The sequence below is a fragment of the Cariama cristata genome, unplaced genomic scaffold (genome assembly GCF_000690535.1).
Source record: "Cariama cristata isolate BGI_N322 unplaced genomic scaffold, ASM69053v1 scaffold6301, whole genome shotgun sequence".
Lineage (NCBI taxonomy): Eukaryota > Metazoa > Chordata > Aves > Cariamiformes > Cariamidae > Cariama > Cariama cristata.
The window spans coordinates 86,113-109,973 of record NW_009597495.1 but is presented as its reverse complement, the minus strand read 5'-3'; the positions used below and the strand labels follow the sequence as shown (position 1 = coordinate 109,973).

The following is a 23,861-nucleotide window of genomic DNA, read 5'->3' as shown; positions in this document are numbered from 1 at the left end:
CTTCCGATTGAATAGGAATGAGGGAGGCTTTGGAGAACTGCTCTTTTTGTTTTCCTAGGTCTCCCTCACTCATCTCCAGCTCATCTCTAGATTCTTTTCCAACCGTGCTGTAAAGCTCTTGACACACGCGCAAGTCATCAAGCAGACATCAGTGTGCACCAGTGGAAATGAGAAAACTCAAGTTCTAGCTTAAGATAGAGAGAAATTTCCTAACATCCCTGTCATGCTTTAGAAGATCCAATTTCATTACCTATAATCGAAAGCAAATTAATTGATCAAGTTTCTAATTGAACAGATGATTTTAAACTGCGACAGGGGCTCAGGAATTACAATCCCAGAATCTTTCAACTCAGGAGAGCCAAATCACCATTATTTCTTCCAGAAAATACACAAGAAAGCAAAATGTTTCTTCAGTCAAGGCAAGTCTATCACCCATGTGGACTCCTCACTGAGTTACACCACTCTCTTTTCACTGATTTTTGAAGCCTAGAAAAACATGGGCACATTTGCTGATTACAAAGAAAATACAGAGACTTCCCCCAGCGTTTCTCTGCTGCATGCTGCCTCTCCTGCTCCCTGGAAGGAGGCCATTCCAAAAGCTAGGTCCTTCTGCATGTTGTCTGTTATCATCCCAAAATGGTTTAGATTGTTTGAAAAACCACAGGTCGTTTAAAGCAATGCTATTGTAGCAGTCAGATGTGATTGGGAAAGTTACTTTAAAAACAACTGAGTTAAATTAGCTTAATATAAACATTCCAGTTTCATTCTATAAAAGAAATGCAAATAATCTATTACATGCAAATCAGCCACACACTGCATAAATACAAGTAAAATTTCCCTTCCTTGTATGCTACAGCACTTTGCTCTGCAGAGTTCTGTACATGGCCCAGAGAGTGAAACGCCGGGAGAGAAAGCGACTGTTGAGTGGTGTTAAAAAGTTCAGTGCTGTTAGGGACGTTAAGGAGGAAATAATGGAGAGGGGACTGGAGGCAGTGGGGTCAGCCATGGAACTTTTTGCACAAAAGCAGATTTCGTGAAATACTCAGTCTTTTTGCTTTTAAGACACAGCCTGGGACTTCTTTTTTAAGCCCTATTTTAACAACGTACGTATAAACTTGCATAAGAAATTAGCTAGGTAAGGTTTCCTTGGATGAGTAACACAATGAAGTGGCTGTGCTGTAGAGAAATACAACCCATGTGAAAAATAACTGGGGAAGTAGCTAGTGCCAGTGTGCCCAGTTGCTCTGTCCACGGGACGGGGAGATCTCGCTTTCATTCTCTAGCCAATGAAACTGCAGTGGATGTGACATTCCTGTATGCGCCTCATTTTTGTGCTCAAATTCTTAACAGGACTGCTGTCCATTGTAGTGAAGCTTACAGCTGGAGCCAACAGCTCTCATTTCCAGTCCCTCTGTCAGAGCAGGAGTGAGTCTGATCTGCATGTAGCATAACCAAACACAAGAGTAGCATTTCTACTGTTGTAAGAAATTTTGTTGGAGTAACATCTAGCAGAAGCTAAAATGTAAACTTTCCAGAAAAGTCACTGCAAGCACGTGACACCAAAGGAAGGGTAGGAGAGTCTTTACTCACCTATTAGTGAATTCAGAGAAGAGTAAGAGCTGACTCGTCTCATCTTGTCAATAGTCTCAAACGACAGGATATACTCTTCATTCTCAGGGCTGCCCAAGGTGCTGCTGGCGCTGCTGCTGGTGCTGAGATTCCCAGGAGAAAACGCAACAGAGCTTCCAGCTGCCAAAAGAAAAGGCGGCAGATGTTGAAACAAGAACTGGTGAGAGAACAATTTTTACTGAGGCATAACAGCCCTTTTCTAAATCCTGCAATGCTCGATGAAGGTGTAGGCAAATCCACAAGGTCTCCTTTCAAACACGATGTTTAAATACAGAGTAAGCATCAAGTGGTCAGAAAAGATTCAGTTAAAAATCCATGCACGTTAGGAAGTTGGAAGGCACCTTTTTGGTCCCCACTCAGAAAAATCAATACTAATGACCAGAAAACAGAAACTAATTATGAGGGGGCTTCTCATCTAAGCCCTCAGAGCTGGCAGCTGGATAACCTGGGCTACAGTGCCGGTTTCAGCTCTTGTTGTCTTGCACGTGGCAATTCCTAGCTTGCATGAGGGGGAGGGGGGAAGAAGAGGCAAAGAATAATGAAGTAAGTTTTCAAATTTCTCTTACATTCTTCATTCAGGCTGAGGTTCTGCAAGGACTTGTTCAAGTTCCTAGCTGTGGTAACTGCTCGGATGTTCCCATAAGAGCTGACGGACCGCAGCCTCGGTGTACATGGACCATCTCGCACTGGTGTCAAACTCCCACCCTCTGTGGATGCAAAATTTAGCAATTATAGATGTAATCAAAGCGATCATAGCCTTTTGGTTTTTTCCAAGCCAATATGTAACTAAAATACTACCAATAGGAACAGAATTTAGTCATTGCCTGTTAGGTTAAAACGGAATGAGAGCTATGACAAAGGATCCTCTGTGCACATAATCAGCAAGGACCATGTGTTTCTGCTATTTAGGCTGCGATTTTGTTACATCCAGTAAAACCAGGTGAGCCAAGACTTGCCAGTGCCTGCAGACTACCCAGGGAGGCATGACTCTTCTCTCCAGGTCGATGCTGGGCTACTGCCCAGACATTGTGCTAGGACACACTGCTACAGCAGACGCCATTTAGTAGGCAGCATTTGCAGGCTTCTGTCTGCCTCTGCTCATTAAAAATCTGGTAAATTTTCTCATTACAAGGAACTATGAAAATTCTGGTTTCCTGACCAAATTTCAGGCCTGGTTTCAACTCATTTTTCACCCATGACCTGGACACTTATAATTTCCCAAACTTTCTCATTTTCATTCCTGAATACACACACAGTACTACGGCTTCAGCATATTTTGCTGCAGAGGTGGCTGCATTATGGCAGTGGGGCCAGTCCTTCCCGTGCATCCTACTTATAAATACTTCAGGATTCATTTGGATAAAGAAAAGTAGTATATAAGCTTCATGTAACGTTTATTTCCTGCAGCAAAAAGCACACATGGAGAGAAGTTTATCTTCCAGTATGATTTGGTTATTCAGACAACAGGGAGATTAAACTACTCATTGCAGAGACAGTACATGGTCTCATCTCCAAGTTTCCATTGCAAGAGTTTCGTTATCCTTCAAGATTTCCAAAGTACTTAACATCCAAAGAAAACGTGAGGTTAGCAATAATTTCACTAGGACTTTTCATTCCTCACATAAAGCAATGGACACAACAATGTCTATGGATGGGACCACAGACACAGAGCATAAAGTTCTTCATTATGTCTTGTCTGGTGCTTTACTGTAGCAAAGAGCATGGTTGGTCCACTGTTGTGTGGTGAGGCTTCTCATGAGGTCAACATGACACTGAAGTTTCAGGTATAATTTGAGAGGAAAAAAAATAGAAGTCTGGTAAGCCTGTGTAGTGCTTTGACAAACATACTTCAGTCTTGATCTGAAAGGAATCCCTTTGAATTTGACAGAGTGTTCAGTCTCTACAACTTGCTAGTGAGCTATAGCTGTCTTTTAGATGGAAACTCGGTGGATGATGAATTTCTCCAGTGCTAAACAGGTATCAGAGCTACCCACCACACCACTCAACTTCATAGCAGCAGTGCCGTTTGATAAATCACCACCAGCAAGAATTTCATTGTGTTGGGCAAACTCCTTAAATAAAAGTTCCCAAGCACTTTCAGGCTATACATTTCCTGCCCACACAAACACAAAACACCTACCTGTAGCAGCTGGAGAAGGGAGAGGGTAATTCTTCTCTTCTTCCATGAACTGCAAGGCGACAGTGCAGAAATTGCTCTCATACTGAACCACCAGGTGACTTAAAGCCACCACCAGCTCCTATGGAAAGAGCAGAAGAAACAGGTATTTCATGGTTACGTAGGTCAGAAACAACGGACTATAGGGAAACACAGAACAATATGGTCATTATTGCTGCTATTACTGGGTGGCCATCCACACTAATAATCCTCCCTTCGCTTCACAGGGGTGAACTGAGGAAATCCAGAGCACTCTGTTTCAAACCTAATTCCTCACAAGTCTTTTATACCTGAACAGGTTCCCACTACTCTTTGATTCTGCCCAGTATTGTCAAACTGATGCAGCATCACAGAAAGTACTGAACCGGTGACTAGCGCGCAGCTCCCTCTGCTCCTCTGCATGCAGCAGCCTGGCTCACAAGAAGTGTGTGTTTCTTGCAGAGCAGCAGCCAGCTGTGCCGAGGATCGGTGTCCTCAGCCCTCCGTGGCACAGCCTGACCCTCTCCCTGCACTGCACACGTATGCACAGAGCAGAGCTCTTGTCCTACAGCCTGTCCTACATTTGCTCTGAGCTGAAGGAAACCGAATCTGACAAAAGGCCCCTGGGGACACGGCTCAGCTCTTCCACAAAGAGTCCTGGTGTTTGAATCCTAGGCTGAACTGCAGTCTCGCACTGACCTGCAGTGTCATCAGCTAACACGAGAACGGTGCTGCCTACCTGCAAGGAATCATCAGTCTGTTCATTCTCATAGCTGCAACTTGAGAACCTGAATTACTGGGGTGAGGTAGGGAGGGTGGAGATGGTAAAGTTCAGACCCTCAACTCAGTACTGCTTGCTAGGCACTTGGAAACAGCTAACAGGAGAGGTGGAGAGCTGGCTTTGGTTGCTGGTCTCCATTCAGGGGACTAATCTCCAAAAGAGAGGCTTAGGAATCTCAAAGAGCATATAGTGTGTCATGCAATTCTCTCTTGAATTAAACTGATTAAATGCTGGAATAAGACAACAAAAATTAACCCTCACAATGCTGGTGACAACTGTCAGGGTGTTGATATTCCAGCTAAGTAAACACAAGCATTAGGACACCTAAGTACACCCATCAAGAACAATCCAGAATCTTGAAAACTATTTAATGTACTATTGATGTACAATGGCACATCAGAAATTGCAATTCTCCAAAACCCAGAGAATTACTTTGAAACAGTCTGTCATCCGTCCTTGTGGTTTCTAAAAGCAGCAAGATCCTTTTACTGAATGGAGTTTTCATGCTCTCTCCACGGCACTCTCACTCCCTCTCCTCTTCCTCCCCTAGGACTGCCACATACTCCATGTTTACAGCAACACATTACTATTTCATTTAAAACCTGAGATCCTGTAATGTAAAATACTGCAATCAAAACAGTAATCAACAGAAGAGCATTAGTAGAAGAGTAGTCCAGCAAGAATTCTCAGTGTTTTGTGCACCTGAAAACAACTTCAGTGTAATTGCTCTCCTTCCTTATCCCTGTCTTCACATTCTCTTTAAATTAAGAAAACGGGATATAAAAATTCTCACAAAAACCTGAGATTGTTATTCCTGTTTCAGACACTTGCTTAGTGGAATAGATGAGCTAAATCAGAGGTCCACTGTTAAACAGCAGAAACGTTTTGATCTGAACAACAATCTTGTCAACACCTGGACGCTATGACGTACTACACTTTACTTGCATTATTCCTGTCAGTAAGGCTCCTTATATTGCAAAGTAAAGGAAACGTAGTATCTGCATTGAAAAAGGGCAAGTGGATAAAACAGCATCCCAGAACTCTACCGCCTGTGACCGCCCTGAATGTGCAGCGTAAGGCTCAGTGCCGAGCCTTCAGCCCCACAGTAGGTTGATGCTGCTGTTTTCACTGGTGTCATCATTTGTGCGTATGGTTTCTCAGCAGGAACTGAAGTTAAAAGACTTCACAATGAAATGGATACTTCCAATGAGTCAAATTAATAGAAAAGTCTATTAAATAATGCACGCTCTGATTAGGAATAGTGCAGAGCTCATCAGCATGAATCCACCAAACTTCCGTACCTTTCTAACCATGGGGCTCCCATCGTTGATGAGCTGGGCCAACATCATGGCTACGTTGTGATCAATGGTGGTGGAGTGATCGGTCCGTTCGGCTGAGTTGCCCACAAATGTTCCCAGTGCAAAGACTGCAGCACAGCGAACCTGTGAGACACAAACATTCATTATTATTTTCCTCTCGTTTCCAGTCCGAAGTTTGTCAGTGAGATTTTTGTTATCCCCACAAATGGTATCTCTGGAAACCCAGACTACTGTGTCAGGTAAATAGTGAGGGTTAAAGGGAAGCCCAGGGAGAGCAAAAACCAAAACAGATTCAGCAAAGCACTGAGTTTTAAGTATTAACAGATGCAGGAGTATATTTAATTTCCCAGAATGCTCGGTGACCTTCCCATGGGTGATTCTTCCAGTTGATGTTGCCTAGAATATTAATTAACAGGAATAAGGTACACAGGGAGTTACTGTTGGGATGTGAATCTCTTTAATAAGAATGCTGAACTACAGTCTTCAGATAAGGGCTTACAGAAAGGTAGAATATGATGGAAAAAAGAAAAGACAGCAACTCAAATTAGGGTAAACTTTGCCAGATCACACAAAGAACAGAGGAATCAGATGGCTTAGTAATCTTACAGCTTGCTTTGGCAGAAACTGCAAACGGTGGGGATACGGTGCAATCAGCAACTGCAGGATGTGCTTCATGAAGTAGAAACATTTACTCCAGCTCCTCAAAGAGAGGTGCAGGTGTGCCATAAAGACAGTCAACCCAACCTTCCCACAAATACTGCTTATGAAACGGGGGAAAGATGGGGCCAGAGAAAGGAGGTGGAGGATGCAGGACAGAAAGACAGAACATAAAGGGGAATCTAATCTTTAATCACTGCACATTAGCAATGGTGTTTATCTCCAGGCTCACTTCTCCCACATGCGATGTAATTTCACTGAGGTCTGACAGGCTCTGTCAATCATAGCCAGGTTCTGCACAAGAATCGCTTCTCTCTTGGAGAGTTTGTCACAAAGGTAAAACACATTCAATAAAGGTGTATTTTCACACATACCAGGAGGAGAACAGTTTTCATACTTGGACAAAAAGACTGGAGGGTTTTTCGCAACACAGAGAGTTTTGGGACTATATTTTTAACAAGCTTCTAACATGTGAGTAAGCAAAAACCATGGTGTTTCCCAACTCCAGTGCCAAGATTCCAGGGCTTCTGGGCTGTATGAACTCCCTCTGCATTTCTCTGGTTACTTCTTTTGCATGGCTTGTACGATTTGCATCACCTTGAAGAACAGCAATAAGATCTTTCTTTGAACCAGACACAATTGTAAAGCTCTTGAAGGCCCTGGTTTTGTAAGCATTTTTGTAGCCCTCTGCCAGAATTCTGACAATTCAACTGGCGTTTACTTAAAAAGTTGGATTTTTACCTCTGGGATTGGATCTGAGAGGAGACTGTAGAGCTTTTCATGAGCGCTGTCTCTCACACCACACCACCTGGCTGAGTCAAAGTTCTGCCAAATACGTCCTAAACAAATGGCCACCCACTGACGCAGAAGAGGATGTGGATCATTTAACTGCTCCAGGCAAATAGCAATCAGGTTTCCTTGAAGGCAAGCTTCCTAAAACACAAATCAATGCAATTTATTTTGGATGACAGCTTTCCACCTCATCATCAAAAAAGAAGATTATTTCTGAAATAGACAGGAAATCAAGAGAAAATAATTACTCAGTGGTTATATACTGAATTTATTACAAAATATCATTTGGAAGCAGCATAAAGGGAAGGTCAACTACACGCTGCTATAGCTAGTTAAATAGTTGAGCATTAGAAATGCTTCCTGTAATGCATAAAGCCCGTTTTTTCCTCATTGGAAATATTCCTTGCACCTGTCAGAGCCCCAAGGTTTATGGCTCACTCCATATACCCTTCCCAAGAACTTTATCACAGTCATCAAGTTCCCACTTGACAGGAACGAGGCACTATTTCTTTAATAGCACGTCAAAGTGCTGCTGGGAGGGGTAGTTGCCGAGTGACTTGTGTCCTTAACCTCCACTTCCAGGTGCTAGGTACATAACGTGTTTGTCACACATCCAGGTCAATTTTTCTTTTAATCCACACCAAAATAATGTAAAGTAATCTTCTATTTCAGTTTTCCAGGCCAGGGCTATGCTTTAATGCAAGCCAGGACACTTTTATCAAAGTAAAGGCACAATGCAGAGAAGAGGTAGGAGGGAATGAAAGGAAAAAGGGTGTTGGGACTCACCTGTCCAGTGTTGTAGCTGTTAACAATTACAGCCAGGATAAAAGCCGTCATTGTCCTGTGTTCAGCCTTAAAACAATACACAACCAATTGTTATCTAGAAAACAAGTCAGAGAATAACTACATCCCATGCTTTCTGAAACATGAGATTATTCTAAGTACAGTTTGTACCACATTAAAAGAAGAAGAGAGGGGAAGGCAAGTTAGAATTTTCTTGTCATCCAGTCCTGTCACTAGTTACACCTGAGACACTTCATCAGACTGCCAGTACGATCATCCCAACCAACCTCCGTATATTACTCTGGAGGAGGCATGCAAACACCTATTACAGGAAACCACAAAAAACTTTGGCAGAGGGGATTACAGAAGTTGCCTGTAGACTGCCTCTGCACCCAGCCCCCAGGAGCCCCCGGCTCCCATCGTCACCACTGAGTAATCTGCACTTTAAACAAGTTTGCAAATTCTTGTGGGCTTGGGCTGTCTCTATCACACAACCTGGCAGGAGCATTTTTGACTCCAGAGCTCAGCAATGAGTCTCTCCCACAGAGTGGTGGGTGTCACAGGAGGTGGACGTGGGAGGCAGTCCTACATTAGCACCAACTCCATCGGAACAGCAACAGGTAAGCTAAGACAAGATAAGGAAATGCTAGAAGAGTCTGAATAAAGATGACTTGTCCTTACTGGCATATAGGGATCTGCCAGAACGGAAAGAAAATACTTGTGACCGTTGTCCTTCACAAGATCAGCTTGGCATGACTGAAAAATGAGACAAAGAAAAACACAATGAGTACTATAACATAAAAATTTTTTCCTCCAATGATATATGAATATTTCATGTCTTAACAAATTTTTCTCAAATCTTGTTTTCATTTGAGAAGCAAAATAAAGCACAAGCCCTCTGTCGGGGCCGCAACCAAAGATCCCCGCAGGAGAAGGGCCGACAGGGAAGAGTGGTGTCTAAAGCAAGGAACCCTCTGCCACCCTCCAACACGACAGAAACAGTAGCTGAAAATGTGACCTCCTGCTTAGGAGGAGAGTTAAACTTGACAGCTTTCCGTCCGACATCAAACCACCAAAACGCAAAATTAAGGAATCTGATTTTTTTGGTTTCTTTTGGTTTGGTTTTTTTTTTTTACATTTAACAGAATAAAAATTATTTAAGATTACACCTTCTAAAAGCCCTAGCCTAATTCTCCACTTGATTTCCAATCCCACATCAAGGCAATTAGCTTACCATACATCAGGTCTGCTGGTAATTGCTGCTCACCGTCTTCTAGTTGTACAGTTAGAGATCTACCTAGCTAGTGAAAATCCTGGTCAAATCTGTAACGTTCCCCAGGCAGGGCGCAAGTGCCCTGCCCTTTCCTTTTAGAGGACATTATGGTCACACGCCAGCTACCAAGAGCCAAGAAAGCAGCTTGTGCTGCACGCTCAGACGCAGGTGGGCACTCCTGGCTGCCGAGCACACGGCACAGGCCGTTGCGGATGCTCTCGGGGTCCCTCCTCTTCCCCCCGCCTGCCCACCCGGTCCTACCCGCAGGACTCCAGAGCCAGGGAAGTCTTGGGGCGAGTCTGCTCTATGACCTTTCTTTAATAAATGTAGCACCCCCTTCCCCGTGATTACAGGGGTGCAGTTTGACAGCACAGATGGTCCTTCCTGGTTCTTCCTCTATCACTGTAGCTGATTTCCCAGCTCAGCCTGGCAGCCGGAATGCGAGAGCAAGTGTCTTGTGAATGTTAGAGCCCCATCTTTCACAAGCAGGACAACTCCCGGGGACTGCCACATGCAATAAACCTAGCACGCGTTCCTCTTACAGTGGCTCATGTCACTGAGTGATTACCAGTAAATCTGTAAGGGTCAGGGGTGGAGGAGGAATTATTCATTCTTTATATTCTGTTCACTCCCCTGCCTAGGCGGAACTAGATTTTGACAACATGACTTCAACTCATCTACACAAACGAGACTAATCACTGTATTATTTAGTCAAGTGCTAACACATGTAATTGGTACAACAGTAGCATGTAGTAGAGTGATCTCCTACTACACACAATCAAAAACTGCAAAGCCACTCCACTGTCTTTAAAAGCCTGTAAGGAGAATAACGCAGGTTTTCCTGGGGTAGTATCAGCAGTGAAGCACATGGCGTACACCATGGTTTTGCTAACATATCAACTCAGGCTTCAGGTTGACATATTAGGGTCAAACCGAAAGAATACATACTATGAAAGTGAAAATTTAAGGGAGGAAATACCAACCTGGCAATCAGTTTCCCCCGTGACTGTGGTTCTATTGTACGCTTCATGCCAGAGACAGGATCATGTATTTTTTATCAGGCGTAGAGGGTGAAGGAGGGAACTAATTGTTGAAAGGAGAGAGGATGGCAAGACAGAGATGCAAGAGAATATTTTATTGCTGAAGGGAGTGAAGATGCTGGTTTTGGCAGACCAAAGAGCAGAGGGAATGGATTGATGCCAGGCTGCAGCTACGAGAGGCCTTCCTGACTTGTGTAATGCCGCACAAAAAATGTTTTCCCCCTTCTCATTCTCCCTGTGAATACTTTCTGTTCCTTACAAAAAACAAGCTCTTCGCTGTAACACAGGCAAACAGACACCAACAAAGAGAAGGCTGCCCATCTTCACACTACATTTACTGTGCTGCCGCTCTTACCCAAATACCTGAGGCTCGAGGGAAGGAGGTAACTTCTATAAAGCCGGCACGCTTGCTCAAACCCTCCCTGCGTAGATCCCGTGAACAATATGGGAAGCCAGCATCAGTAACACTTCCTCCTCAAGGAATAAGCAGCTACGCTTGTGAATAATAATACAACACGACCAAAACAAGCTGCAGGCTTGGTGTGAAAGTTCAGAACTCACATAAAATATCAAGTTCCCAGTGCTGAGGAGGGACTAGATCTCCTCTTTCTCCTTACTATAACATATGTGCTACGCAACTTATCCCTAAAAATCTCACCAGTCCCTGGAATACAGCAGCACTGCCACAGCTCAGGGGTGCCCTGGGTGACCACGCTGGTCAGAGAATGCTCACCCTCGGGTGGGTGGTTTTACCAAATTATCTTCTGGGAACACAACTTGAATATTTGTATTAGTCATAAGATGAGAAATGGTAGCCACAATCCTGCTAACAAAGGACACATCTGGAAAGTAAGCATACTGCTTATGTCACTCCATTGCTTTAAAAAGTATGAGAAATGATTGTTTTCTATCGTCTTCAGCCAATTCTCTGGAGTCATAAGATCTCTTTTTCGCTGTCCCACTTTATTAGTATTCACATTTTCAGTGCTGTTAAACGTGCAGGTTTTTTTCATCTTGCTTAAATTCCTGATTATAATCCTTATGGAGGGGAGGGATTTTTTTTCCCCTTTAAATTCAAGTGTTTAAGATTTAGGAGGTGCTGTTTACCAAACACTATCAATGTAGCATGTAGTGAATTCTTGACCTAAACTGTATTTGTAAATGTTACACCCATCTCCATGTGGCAGCACAACACACCACTCCTACACCAACACCAACCTACACCTCCCAGGTACCTACAAGAGGCAACTCTGAACCACCACTTGCCATGCAGCTCTGCAGGTGGACTGTCTAGAAATGCTGCAGCAGGCTTCAGGCAGTAATGACTAGAGTCCTCCATGAATATCCTATGAAAAATCATCTGATTATACACGGAATTAAGGCAGATTAATCTAAATATTCTAATGTTTATTGGGACACCTACATACCACACATGAACAACTCCATCTGAGGTGCAATGTTTCTATAATACCATTGATTTATCCTGTAATTTTTATGACAAAACACAATTCTTCACAGCAAACCACGCTTACGGAAGGTATCATCTGAACGGACACATGGCATGCTCTACTAGTGTCCCACACCAGAACAGAAACATTATCTTAGGAGCATATTCTGCTCTCCAGGGCACTAGCAAGTCTTGTATAACTTGTTCTCAGACACACCCAAATGCAAAGAGGAATGAGCAATCAGTTGAACTCCAGTCCTAATGAAAGTAATTTCATCAGCTACCATCTCCTGAAACCAAATAAAATACACAGAGGAGAGCAGATGAAGGAGAGAGACAGGACTGTACAATTATTAGGAAGATGAAGATTATCTGGCAGAATGTTTGAAAATAAACATGCTCCCATATGCTAGGGCAATGGCTTCTGCCTGGATGATGGAGGCAGCACCCACTCAAACCAGAGCTGAGCCAGGTAGATGCAGGCCTGGGGATTGCACCCTCCCACCCACACACCCACCCCACGCGCAGCACTAACGCTACAGCGATTCCACGCAGCCTAACAATTAATTACTGCATCTACCCTTCAATCAGCATCTCCTGCTTGCCTTCATACTCACAGAGCATGCCCCTGCAGTTGTCATCCCCCTCCGAGTCTTATAAAAGGCCACCTCTGCGAACACGATGCTGACATGCAGCACAGCCTGCTCTCCACGGCTCAGGTCATGAACTGCTGCATCACTGGGTGAACCAAAACACTAAGAGACCTTCTCTCATCCTGGAGCATGCAGATACTGGTCCTGTGGTTCATTCAGATAAAATTTACCCTCTGGAAATGCAGAGGGTTGGGGAAGCGGAGCAGGCTGAGGAGTTAGAGAACTCGCAATCCACACAACATGCACACTGCGATACTGTTTTTTGCTAAACTTTGTTCGAAATTGAATTTGTTTCAAACATACATGTCCAAATCTTGTGTCAGTAGAGGAGGGAAAAGACACATCTGTACTGATATTTAGCATGTAACAAGAAAGCATTCTTCTAGCTTCTGATACGAGGACATCCTTGTTCCCTTTATGGTGTGACAACTCGAGCCGCTGCTTGTCCCCTCCCTCTGCAGCATTCATTCACCTTCCTGATGAAGTTGCCCTCTGCTCCGTTCTCACTTGTACCACTTGTTTGTGGAGCTACCAAGTGAAACAGTGGAAATAAATCCAAATACAAAATTAAAGAGTATTTTTTCCTGTTGTTTTACTGTAAAGCACAGCCTACCAAATGAGTGGGGCAATAAAACAGAGCATGGGAGGGAGCAATGCCGATGGTGGCAGGAGGGGTAAGGGGGAGAAGAGCCCTCGCAGACTGGCTTCACCACCAGAGAGGGTGAAGGATGGCATGGCACGCCGTGTAAATTATACATGAGCCTACTCCGAAACATACCTGAGGCTGAAGCATCAGCCATGAAAAGGCATGCATCAAAAAATAAGCTTTTCAAGAGTAGCTTTAAGATGAATAGTTTTCATTTTCTTTGCTTCCAAAAATCCTCTTAGGATGTTAATGAAAATATATTTATAAAACTGAAGCTGACAATGCTAGATCAACAGTGGGGAAAAATTCCAACAAATTCAATACTATTCTCCATACTGAAATGGAAGAGAGAACGAAAATAACTCCCCAAATAGAGAAGATCCAACTTCTACAAGCAGTTCAGATAATTTCATAGGGGCTTATAATCGTGCCTCCAATTAACTGCCTGCACCACTCCTAATCATTTTATATTGCTCAACTAATTGCACCCACAAACCACAAAGTCATAAATATGACTATAGACATTTATCTGCAACTACTTACCTGCTTAAGTATTTATTTAAACCCCACAAAGTAGAGCTCTGGCTAAGGCCATCTTTAAAAATCAGGGCTCAGTTTTTAAACCTCATCCCGAAAGGTGCCAAAATATTGCAGAGAAGACCAGAATCATGGACCTACGATAGGCATAACTTGTCTTCTGTGGGGGGTAAATACTTCCATCCCAACCATCTTCAATGCATCAGCACATGCATTAGACTTGGAGTAGGATTTGTAAGTTAAAGTCACCAAAATTACTTTTGATTTATTTCTAGAAAAATTCTCTGTCTGAGGACTACCCACAGCCTGCTTTGACAACTTACAGGAATGGTCTTGAACAAAAGAAGTCTGATCACAATCTAAAGTGAACAAATCGAGGGAGAGTATGAGCGTGTGCCTGCACACTCTCACCTGGGAATACGTTACAGAGACACAAGTGCATTGTAAGCCCCTTCAGCAAGCAAAGCAGTATCTGCCCCAATAAAGACACAATCAGTGAGATCCGATGGCTTTTACCTAGAGGACCTACACCCTAGAACCAGAGGAGGAACCAGGAACTGCGAGGTGTTGACGTGACATTGCAGCACAGACAGACACAGCAAACCTGCCTTCATCCCGGGCACGTACGAAGAGGTCGGCAGCCAAACTACCCACTGGCAGCACCTTCATGGGGTTTCCCATCCACAAAGTTTCAGAAGTTAGCTTTCATACAAGTCAAATAAGTTAATGAGCTAATATGCTGGTCCCCAGCTAATGCAGTGTGGTTTTGAAGTACCTCAGGAGAAAGTCTCAAGTCTGAGGCAACTGGAGAAAGCACAAAGGGGGGAAAAGGCACATTGCTGAAACCCAAAAGAAACAGTCAAGTTCAGAAGTACTCACACTGTCCACTGCCAGAATTTTGGCCCAGATGAAGACAAGGAGTGGTCTCAGCTCACGAGCTGAACTTTGAAGTAGCTTCAGCACATATGGGAAAATGCCAACAGACAGGGCCTGGGGAGCCAGAGAGAACAGCAAACCCTCGTGAACGGCTCAGCTTTACTGCAGAGGCAGCACCGCGCAGGGCAGGGCTGAGCGCGCTGCGAAGATGCGGCATATTTAATGACACAGATGAGAAATCTGGAAGAAAACAATTTCATACATTTCTAGTATAGAGGGGATCCCTGTGTATTTGTCTATTGCTTGTTTTAATCTTGGATGTCACCAGATATTTTCAGACTCATTTGGTCCATGGAGACTCAGAGTTAATCTAGCACTAGCTTTTACTCGTTATGGCTCGTGCTATTTCATGCTTCATGATACGTTGCACTCTCCTCAGATGGGGCCATTTGCTCTCACAAGTAAACATATTGCAAAAGCTCAATAATTACAGCCTTCCCCCTGGAAATTAAATAGGCCTCTCGCCTTACACAGGCTTTTTACCAAGCTTTTTCCATGGGATTAGAGACTATGTTCACAGGAGGACACGCAACACGTGAAATCATTGAGAATCCCACTGTGATTGCTGATATCCTTCCCAAAGTGCAACGTAAAGGAAACGTATGGGAGGGGATTGCGCTTCCCTTGCTGGGCTCCCGGGGGAATACCACCCACACAACCTGGCAACAGCTGAGCATCACCCAGTGATACGGCCAATGAGGTTTATAAACCAGGTAGTAGCCAAAGCAAGGTCACTGTGGCTGACCCACAGCTAAGTTTTGATCCTCATAGAAGTCAATAATCCAGAAGTCTTAAAATCACCCTTAATGCCTACGTTCTTCCTACCACTGAGGGCTAAGCTGTCTCCAAAGGCATGCAGAAGGGAGTCTTGGCTGAGATGAAGGAGGAAGGTAAAGAAAACCACTAAAAATTCTCATCATTGAGCTATTCCATGACCAGCTGGTGGCTCGTCTTCTTCTCTTTTATCAACAAATAGCTCCATTTACAAGAGTGTTTTAAACTGCTCCTCTGTTTAACTCTTATTTATCTGCACTGTGCTAGCCACCTTCCAAAATGCAGAAGGCAGATGCTGCCTTCTCAGAAGAGCTTATAAAATCCAGAGACCAAATAGATAAAGGAAGAGAAGAAAATGATGCAGCCACTAAGCTGAGAGAACACCTAAGCGATTGTGCTATCTTTTTGTTATTTATTTTACATGACAAACCACCTTATTTGTCCTGGATATTTCCTCCTGTTTTGTCCCTTAAAATATTTCACACTGAACTATTCCCAAGGAACTCCTTTTTTTGTTGTAAAGCAAATGAACAGCTCTTCGGCCTTTTTGATTAATGCGAACCACTTTTGTTTTAGGGATGCTTGCTCCATTTCACACACATGAACACATAAAACACTGTTCATTTGTCAAATCTGTGGAATATCTTCCACATCTTCCTTCCATAAATCATCGCTTGTATTTATCGCCTATAGTGAGATAAACTAGACTTTTACAAGACAACATGCAACATCCACGCACCAAGCTAACTGCCCAGGGACCCAGGTCCAAAAATCTTCCCAGTAAATCAAGAGCTCGCAGCCGATGCACCTGGCTCAGCAGCACCTGCAGAGGAGAGGGATAATGGTTATTGCTAAAAAGAACAGAAATCCTTGTGACTGCAGAGCAAATGTAAGAGGACCTCAGGATCACTACGTCGCTTTGAACAAACTGATGGTCTGAACGAAAAAGCTGGAAGACAAACCCAGACTGCTGAAAACTTTTACATCACTGAACAGTGTCACCAGTGGGTTAGTGTCCCTCCTTATAATGCTCTCCTTCATAACATTTCTGCAGTCACATGCAAACGTTTTCCCAGGAATGCAGTTATCCTCAATCTCCATGTCATTGCTCCACTTGTCCTCTCTGCTGATTTTTCTCTCGAGCGCAGTGGTTCCTATGCAGCACAGCTCTGCTAGATGCAAGCAGCCCCTATGGATTTCAAATATTCTCATTGTACCACCTGCCTTTCCCCAGTAAAGCTGGAATACGATTGTATCTGCAGGAAGGATTCAAAGGTGAGCAAAGGGCCGAGCCTCCCATTACTCAAAACAGCTCAGAAGCAGAAAAAGAGGCTTTGCTTTCCTTGGTAAATCGATGTAAGAGACTTAAGAGGGAAGCAAAAGGTCACATTAGTCGTTAATAAAAATCTCATTAAAACAGAGTCTGACAACGATAATGAGGTGGTAGTTTACTGGCTTATACCTACCCTGGTGTGAAATATTAACAGACAGACTTTCAGTTCTTAATCTCCTTAACAGATGTAAGATATTGGAATGCAACGTTTAATCCTCAGTTTAAATTGAGTAACATCCCTCAGCACAGGTCTCAGGCAAAGAGACTCATTGATTTAGCTCCCCAATTCCATCCCCTTCTCAGTGTTTTTCCACACTGCTTCTTCAAATTATGTTTAATATTGAAGAATAACTAAATTACTTGGCTCATGTCTCATACTATGGACGACGGATACTAGATACTAAAGTTGCGCAGAAAAAGTCCAGAAGAAGAAGGTAAGAGGATGTGTTAACTACTCTAATCATTTCAGTTCTGAATATTGGAGCTCAGATCTCAGGACAGGTCGTGAGAGAAAGGATTTTGGTCATCCTGCCCTAGTTGGCACCAGCCTATTCCATAAACTTACTACAGAACTTGGCACGATTCACAGTGTGCTTTAAAGATGCCCAGCACAGGAATAACAGGGGCAGCTGCTTGAGATTAAAGCAGTAATAGAAACCAGGGCATGGTGGAAGCTGGGGCAGGGCTGAAACAACCGACAGGAACATGTTAGGTGCAGGGTGCCTACGCAGACAACAGGAGGTATACGGATTTGACAATGCTGTTACTATCTGACCTTCAGAAAAAAAGAAACCCACAAATTCTGTCATAGCTGGGGAAAAAATGGATGTAATTGAACAGCATTTCCAGGTGAAGATACAAAACTACATCTCAACACTGCTAGCATCCCACAAGAAACCTTCACCAAATCAAATGGTGTCTTATTTTAAAAGCTCTGTTTCATTATTTTCAAAAACAAAAAAAGCCATCAGTGTCTCTCAGGTTTTCATATTCCCACTTCCCAAAGTGATTTGCACAATAACCTGAAGCCAAAACTGATAAAAATTCTAGAGACTTGGATGAGGATGTGGGGAGTCTGTGCACAATTTACGAACTTTTAGTGAAGTTATGAAATCGCTACACTGTGCCACTATATGCACACAGCACTGCATCACATCCCCCCCTGGCATTTCTCCATCATCATTCCTAAACAGAAGATAGGGAAGCTAATTATTGTCCACACATGTAAGTTAGAGATTAACCAGGACACAACTGGAAAACGTAGAAGTAACAGTCCACATTTTAGCAGCGATCTCCTAGCAAGTGCAGGATGGAAGAAGGGGACTGCAGCAGTGGTCTCCCCACAGTCTTCTGTGGAGTAGGTGCTACTCTTTGTGGGCACGGGAGATCGCCTGGTAAGAGGCAGCTCCTCAAGGACCAAGCATCTGCTGCTCAGGCTCATTCAGGCTGTTCGTACACTAACTTCTGTTTGATGACTTCTCTCTTCTCCACCCCAGAAAGCCACTTGTGTCCAATTTGCCCCATGTACAGCAAGAATTCAAAACAGAAAGCAACTTCTTGAAGTCAATTAAAAGGCCATTTACAAAGGACCATTTCCCTGTCCTTGTCTAATCCAAGCTTTGTGTGGCTGGCATCATGGCCCTGGTACTCAAACACCTTCTTTCCCCAGGGGCACATCTAAAATGGGAAAACAGAATCAGCCTTTGTTAGGTTCCAGCAGTGTTGTCTAAGCACTCCCAAGGGGTCAAAGCAAAAAGACACTCAAAAGGGGTCTGAAATGCACTTCCTTCACTCTCTTAATCAGTTGGTCTCTGATTCAAAGCATCTCAAACCTGTTAACAAGCAATCTTATTCCACTATACAATTAATATGCTTTTATTGTAAGAATAATTACTAGCTCATTTTCGCTCCAGGAAGGAAAGCGGGTTCCTTTGCCAGGTGACCTCTCAGTTCCACTGCAAGGTTAAGCTACCTGCAGAGCCTTCTGGTGCCAAATAATTCACTGGAAAGTGGTAAAGTTGGTGTTAGAGTAGAAACCTGCTTTCTCCCGTTGCAGTGACAGAGATAAACCATACATCTGTTTATCCAACTGATCTCAAGGTTTGGGAGGCTCAGGGAAATTAAGATTTGGTCTTACAGAGATTGATGGTGCTGTCAGTCACAAAACAAGCTGGTAGCTAACAGGGGGAAGGCAAGCCTTCTCACATTTAGTGAAAGAAATCACATATCCTTGTACAAGTGGCTGGAACTATGTTCCTTTAAACAGAAAGACTTTAAATTTTGCTGCCTGGTAGAGACGATATCACAGCTACCTTGACGAGGGTTTATATTTCTGTCAATACAAACTCCTGGGGAGGAGAGGGCAAGAGCAGATGACAATTGTAATATGTGCCTTGCCATAAAATATTATTTGAAATGAGGTGTTATGTTTCTCCTAGATTTACTTCTCCTTTATACATATGAACGTTGTCTAGTCTGAGCAAATGCCTACCAGAACTCTACATTGCTTCCAGGCATGGTCTTCAGAGACTTGTTTCTATGTTCTTGCAGCAAAATTTCAGCATCACATTAAAGGGAACACTTTCCAGGCTGTACCAGACAGATAAAGGAGCCATTTCCAAACTATTTACACTGCAGTAACTTCCACTTTCTGAATACACAGAGAAGATAAAAGTCTCTGCCTGACAGAGCTGGCATATGAGAGCAGATACTACAGGAGAAAACAACAAAGATGTGCTACTCTGTGAAAAAGTCTTGCTACTTGAGAGCAAAAGAGGATGCAGCAGAGCCTGATACTGTTGAAGCTGCAAACGGGCTATAGCGGGAAGCTTTGCTCAACAGAGAGCGAAGGTATGGGGGAAAAGCACTTTGTCTTCATCTGCACAGGTCTAGTAAACATGCAATCGGCTCTAATTAATCCTGAAGGAGCCCACGTAACTTATGTACCCAAACGCCATCTGGTTGATAGCACAGCACTCAGCGGGCAGGGAGAGGCATGCACAAACACATCGTGTCAGCTGCGGCCGAGCTCCGGCAAGCCTCAGCACTGCCGGGCCTCCTGCTCCAGCCACTCACCTGCAGGACGATGGGGAGCTGCTCCGGGGGGTTGCGGTTCTCCACACCCATGGTCAGCCACACCTGGAAAGCCGTCAGCTGCTCTGCAAAGAAGGGGCTGTGCTGTTGGAGCAAGAACAGGAATGCAAGTTTGGTTTAAATTATAAAAAAAAAAAAAAGTGTAGCAAATAGTTTTGGCACCTATGGACTGGCACAGTTTATTGTTTCCAAAACCTATTCTTTTTCATTAACACATGTTTGCTGGGGTTTTTTTAAATGTATAAAAATTTTCCAGAGACTGACCAAATACAATTCCCTTTAAATATGCTGGCATTCTCTAATGCAAGTATTTGGCAAAAAGGACAAGGAAAGAGTAGAGAAACAGGAAAAGATACCACAAAAGGTCTTAGGGAAATCTGGTTAATCTTTTCCACCTGAGAAGCAGAGAGAACAGCAGAGGATTTATCTGCTTTGCAGAGGCAGTTTCACTCCAGCTCACAGTGAATACAGTCCAACAACAATGAAAAATATGTGCATCCACATCTCTGTCTTCCCTGGCTGCCATAAACCTCTCCTCCAAACAGGTGGCAGTTCAGATGTGCCATTCTGGGCTGCAAGAAGGCTGCCTCCTATTTATCAGCTTTTTAATTCAAGCCTTTTATTTAGCTATCCATCACTTCTGACACCCGTAACGCAGTAAAAGGACTTCATACAGGCAAATAAAAATCAGAAAACTTACTTCAGATATTGAATACACTAATTTAATTAGAGATATCCTGGTAGTGTGGGTAAATGAGCATAAAAATAACATGCAGAGTGCTACAATATTTAACAGACTTTAGACTAGTGCCCTACTAAAGATATGAAGGGTGGGGTGAACTCCCATCAGCTAACGCCTATCAGTTGTACTTTGGTACTTGGTGCTTAAGACAGTACAATCCTATGTTATTTTACAAAATGCATCTGAAGGGCATCCAGTAAATACAAAGGATAGCAGCTCGCAGGATCTCTAGACCTAAAGGAATCTGGTTTAGGGGACAGCAAATACAAGTAGAGAAGATACCACATACTTTGAAAAACATATGACATAACTATGGTCTTACTCTAACAAGATGGGATCGTTTTGGGGTGCACCACGCTGGCTGATGAAATAGGAAGTTTCCTTGCTGAGATCTGACATTCTGCAACACATTTTAAGTCCCCGGAGTCTGCTCAAGCATGCAGAGCATCTCTCGTCTCCTAACACTCACGGTGAGTGGCCAATAACTGACACTTATTCCCCAAAGCTCTGCAGTGCACACTGGGACAGTCCTTGGGCACATCAGCATCCCCCGCCAGTGCGGCAGTGCTTGAAGAAATGTTCCTTTTGCCATCCATCACACCAAGTACGTGGTACAAACTAGCTACGAGAAAGTACTGACCAAGGCACACAGTAGCTTCCAGTTAGAAATCTACAGGGAAGTGGAAATCAAGGGGGAGGAAGTTAGGGAAGAGCTGGAAGGAGGGAGAGCACACCAACTCAAACCCAGCAGAAGCCCAGCCGCTCCCTCGCCATCCCCCCGGTACGAGCGCTGTGAGCCCACAGGCCCTTCTCCATCAGGTTAGCATATTCTCCAGGTCTGACTAGGAAAGAGAATACAGTTTACAATGTGCTGCTGAAACAAAACAGCCCTGAAGAGATTATCAACTGCTTTATCCAGGGCCAGACTGGACTCTAAACACCCCGGCAGCCAAGGTGGCCAGCGAATGGCCGGCAGCAGGTAATCCTGTGCCTCACACGGGCATTTGACATCCCAGAGACTGATTGCTGCGTCTGCCAGCCTAGCCGTGGAACAGGCCAGCTAACCTCCCAACATATCGCCCCGTCCCCCTGCCTGGCATCGAACGACAACTCCTCCCAGGTTTACTGCTGGTCAGCAGCAGCTAACCTTCCCTGATATACAACACTTCTTGCCAGGCACAAATCAAGAGGTTTGAGGGCAAAACGTTGATTAGAACACAAGGAATAGATCAGCAACTGTCTGTCCGCTCCAGCCATTTGTCACGATGCAGAGCTAAGCCTCTTCCGCTCGCTCCCAAACTAATAGCCAAGTTTGGGACACCTACAGGAATATGAGAGAGACCTTCAACAGGTTAGTATCTGTCCCCTCTCTACAGATCAGGCACAAACCTACACAGTATTAATCACACTGGATTTTAAATGAGAGTGCAAGGAAGAGCTCAGAGGAGGACCTGAGCCTGCCTTTACATCTACTGCCCGGGCTAGTTTGGAAACTCACAGCATTCAGGCTCCCAGCTGCAACCACACATCGACAGCTCTACCTACCTCAAGTTCTAGTCAAAATACACAAGAAATTACATTTGTCAGGCTTGAAAATCTGCTTGTAAAGTGTTTCCATCCTATCTTGAATCAATTGCTAGTTGAGAACAACCACTCCTATTTGCTGATCTCCTGTCTAATCCCTAGTAAGTCTGTGCCTCCTCTCATCCCTGCAATACACAGAAATTTCCTAAATTTCAACTCACTCAACAGTGAGTGCCCAGATGAGGTCTAAGACTAATATAAAAGCACCCACTGACATTGTTAGAGACCTGAAATAAGAACGAACATAAGCTAGGAGAGGAAAAATCATATTTGTTTAAATTTTAAAATACAGCACATACAGTGGAGAAAGAAATGGGTGGGAGGATAAAAGCCTTAGGGCATCTCTATCAACTCCCACTCTTGCAGAAGGTCACAGTTCTCCTGTACTTGGGTCTTTGGAGACAACCTGCAATTGCAGCCAGAAAACCTTTTGGAAGCTTGGTAACATGAATAAAATACAAGAATTTTTCTGTAAAATTAGAGAGAACATCACAGTGGAACAGGTATCTGAGGTTGTACAGTAATTATTATTTAAAGGTTTCCATTCATGAAATGTCAAAGAAATACCAAGAAAAACCCATTCTGACTAGAGGAATTTAAGTCAAATATATTATTAAAAATTTTACTTTTCTGCACTCTGAGATTAACTAAAGTAGAAAAAACCCCCAATGACTCATATTAATGATACCATGCTTAAGAAAACTCTTTGGACATACCCTCAAGCTCTGTTTTATCTTTACTTGAAAATAACTCTACTAAGATAATTTTCACAAAGTTGTTAATTTCAAAAATCATGCTGGCACACTGGGATTTTTTTTGGTAACAATACTGTTAGTCAAGACCGAGTGCTCTGAAATTTTAAGGGCCAAGTCTTGGGCATCGTTTCTACTGGTAGGAGTTTCCTCCTCACCAACAGGTGCAGGCTGAATCAGACATCTCATACAACAGCGAGGAACTCAAAGTTGATTTTCCATCTATTCCTCTACGTGATGTGAGTAGACATTTACAATTTTCCGAAAATATAAACCCTTAAACTGCAACAATTCAAGACTCAAGAAGCAAAACTGATGTGCTGAATTGAGGTTTCAAATAATTGGTTAAATCGGGCACACAATATTACAGGATATTATCCAACTTACCCTAAAGGCAGTTCCTTCCTCTATAATTGTAGGTAATTGGGAAAGGCAAATATCAACTGCAAGGTCCCATGCTTGCCTAGAGAAAAAGGTGAAAGAGGAAAGAGAAGTCATTACAAGTTATCCATAGGCAATATCAAGGTAAATTTAAATTCTGATCATACAAGTATGTGGACAAAGCAGCGCTCTCTGACTGGTTAGAAATGCTTAATATTTCCTTTCTAAAAAAGGTAAGTATAACATACAAAAATTATTCAGCAAAACAGTGAGAAGGTCTAGTCCAGCATCATATCAGGCTGACCAACAAAATGCAAGCCAGGTAAAAAGGTCTCCAGCTGAAGTTCACAGAAACTGCTCCTCTCTGTAACGCAGAATGAAGCCAGAGTGAATTGAAGTCGTCTTACATACCTGTCCTCATGCAGAAACGGATGACCTTTTTTTTTTTAAACTAGAAAAATGAACTCAATCCTGGTTTATCTCCCACCCATAACCCTTCAGCACACACCTCTATGTGCATCCAAACCCTCGCTTGCTCTGTATTCAAGTCATAT

At 43.4% G+C, this 23,861-nt stretch overlaps 1 protein-coding gene across 1 annotated transcript in view; it reads right to left on the bottom strand.

Annotated features, from left to right (window-relative positions):
- RPTOR (regulatory associated protein of MTOR, complex 1) overlaps window positions 1-23,861 on the bottom strand; it is a 156,526-nt gene that overhangs the window by 46,647 nt on the left and 86,018 nt on the right. Inside the window, 11 exon segments of the mRNA XM_009708907.1 lie at window positions 1,591-1,749; window positions 2,196-2,336; window positions 3,770-3,887; window positions 5,867-6,007; window positions 7,283-7,474; window positions 8,120-8,185; window positions 8,798-8,872; window positions 14,592-14,702; window positions 16,162-16,245; window positions 19,831-19,932; window positions 23,314-23,389. Coding sequence (XP_009707209.1) covers window positions 1,591-1,749; window positions 2,196-2,336; window positions 3,770-3,887; window positions 5,867-6,007; window positions 7,283-7,474; window positions 8,120-8,185; window positions 8,798-8,872; window positions 14,592-14,702; window positions 16,162-16,245; window positions 19,831-19,932; window positions 23,314-23,389 — 1,265 coding nt within the window.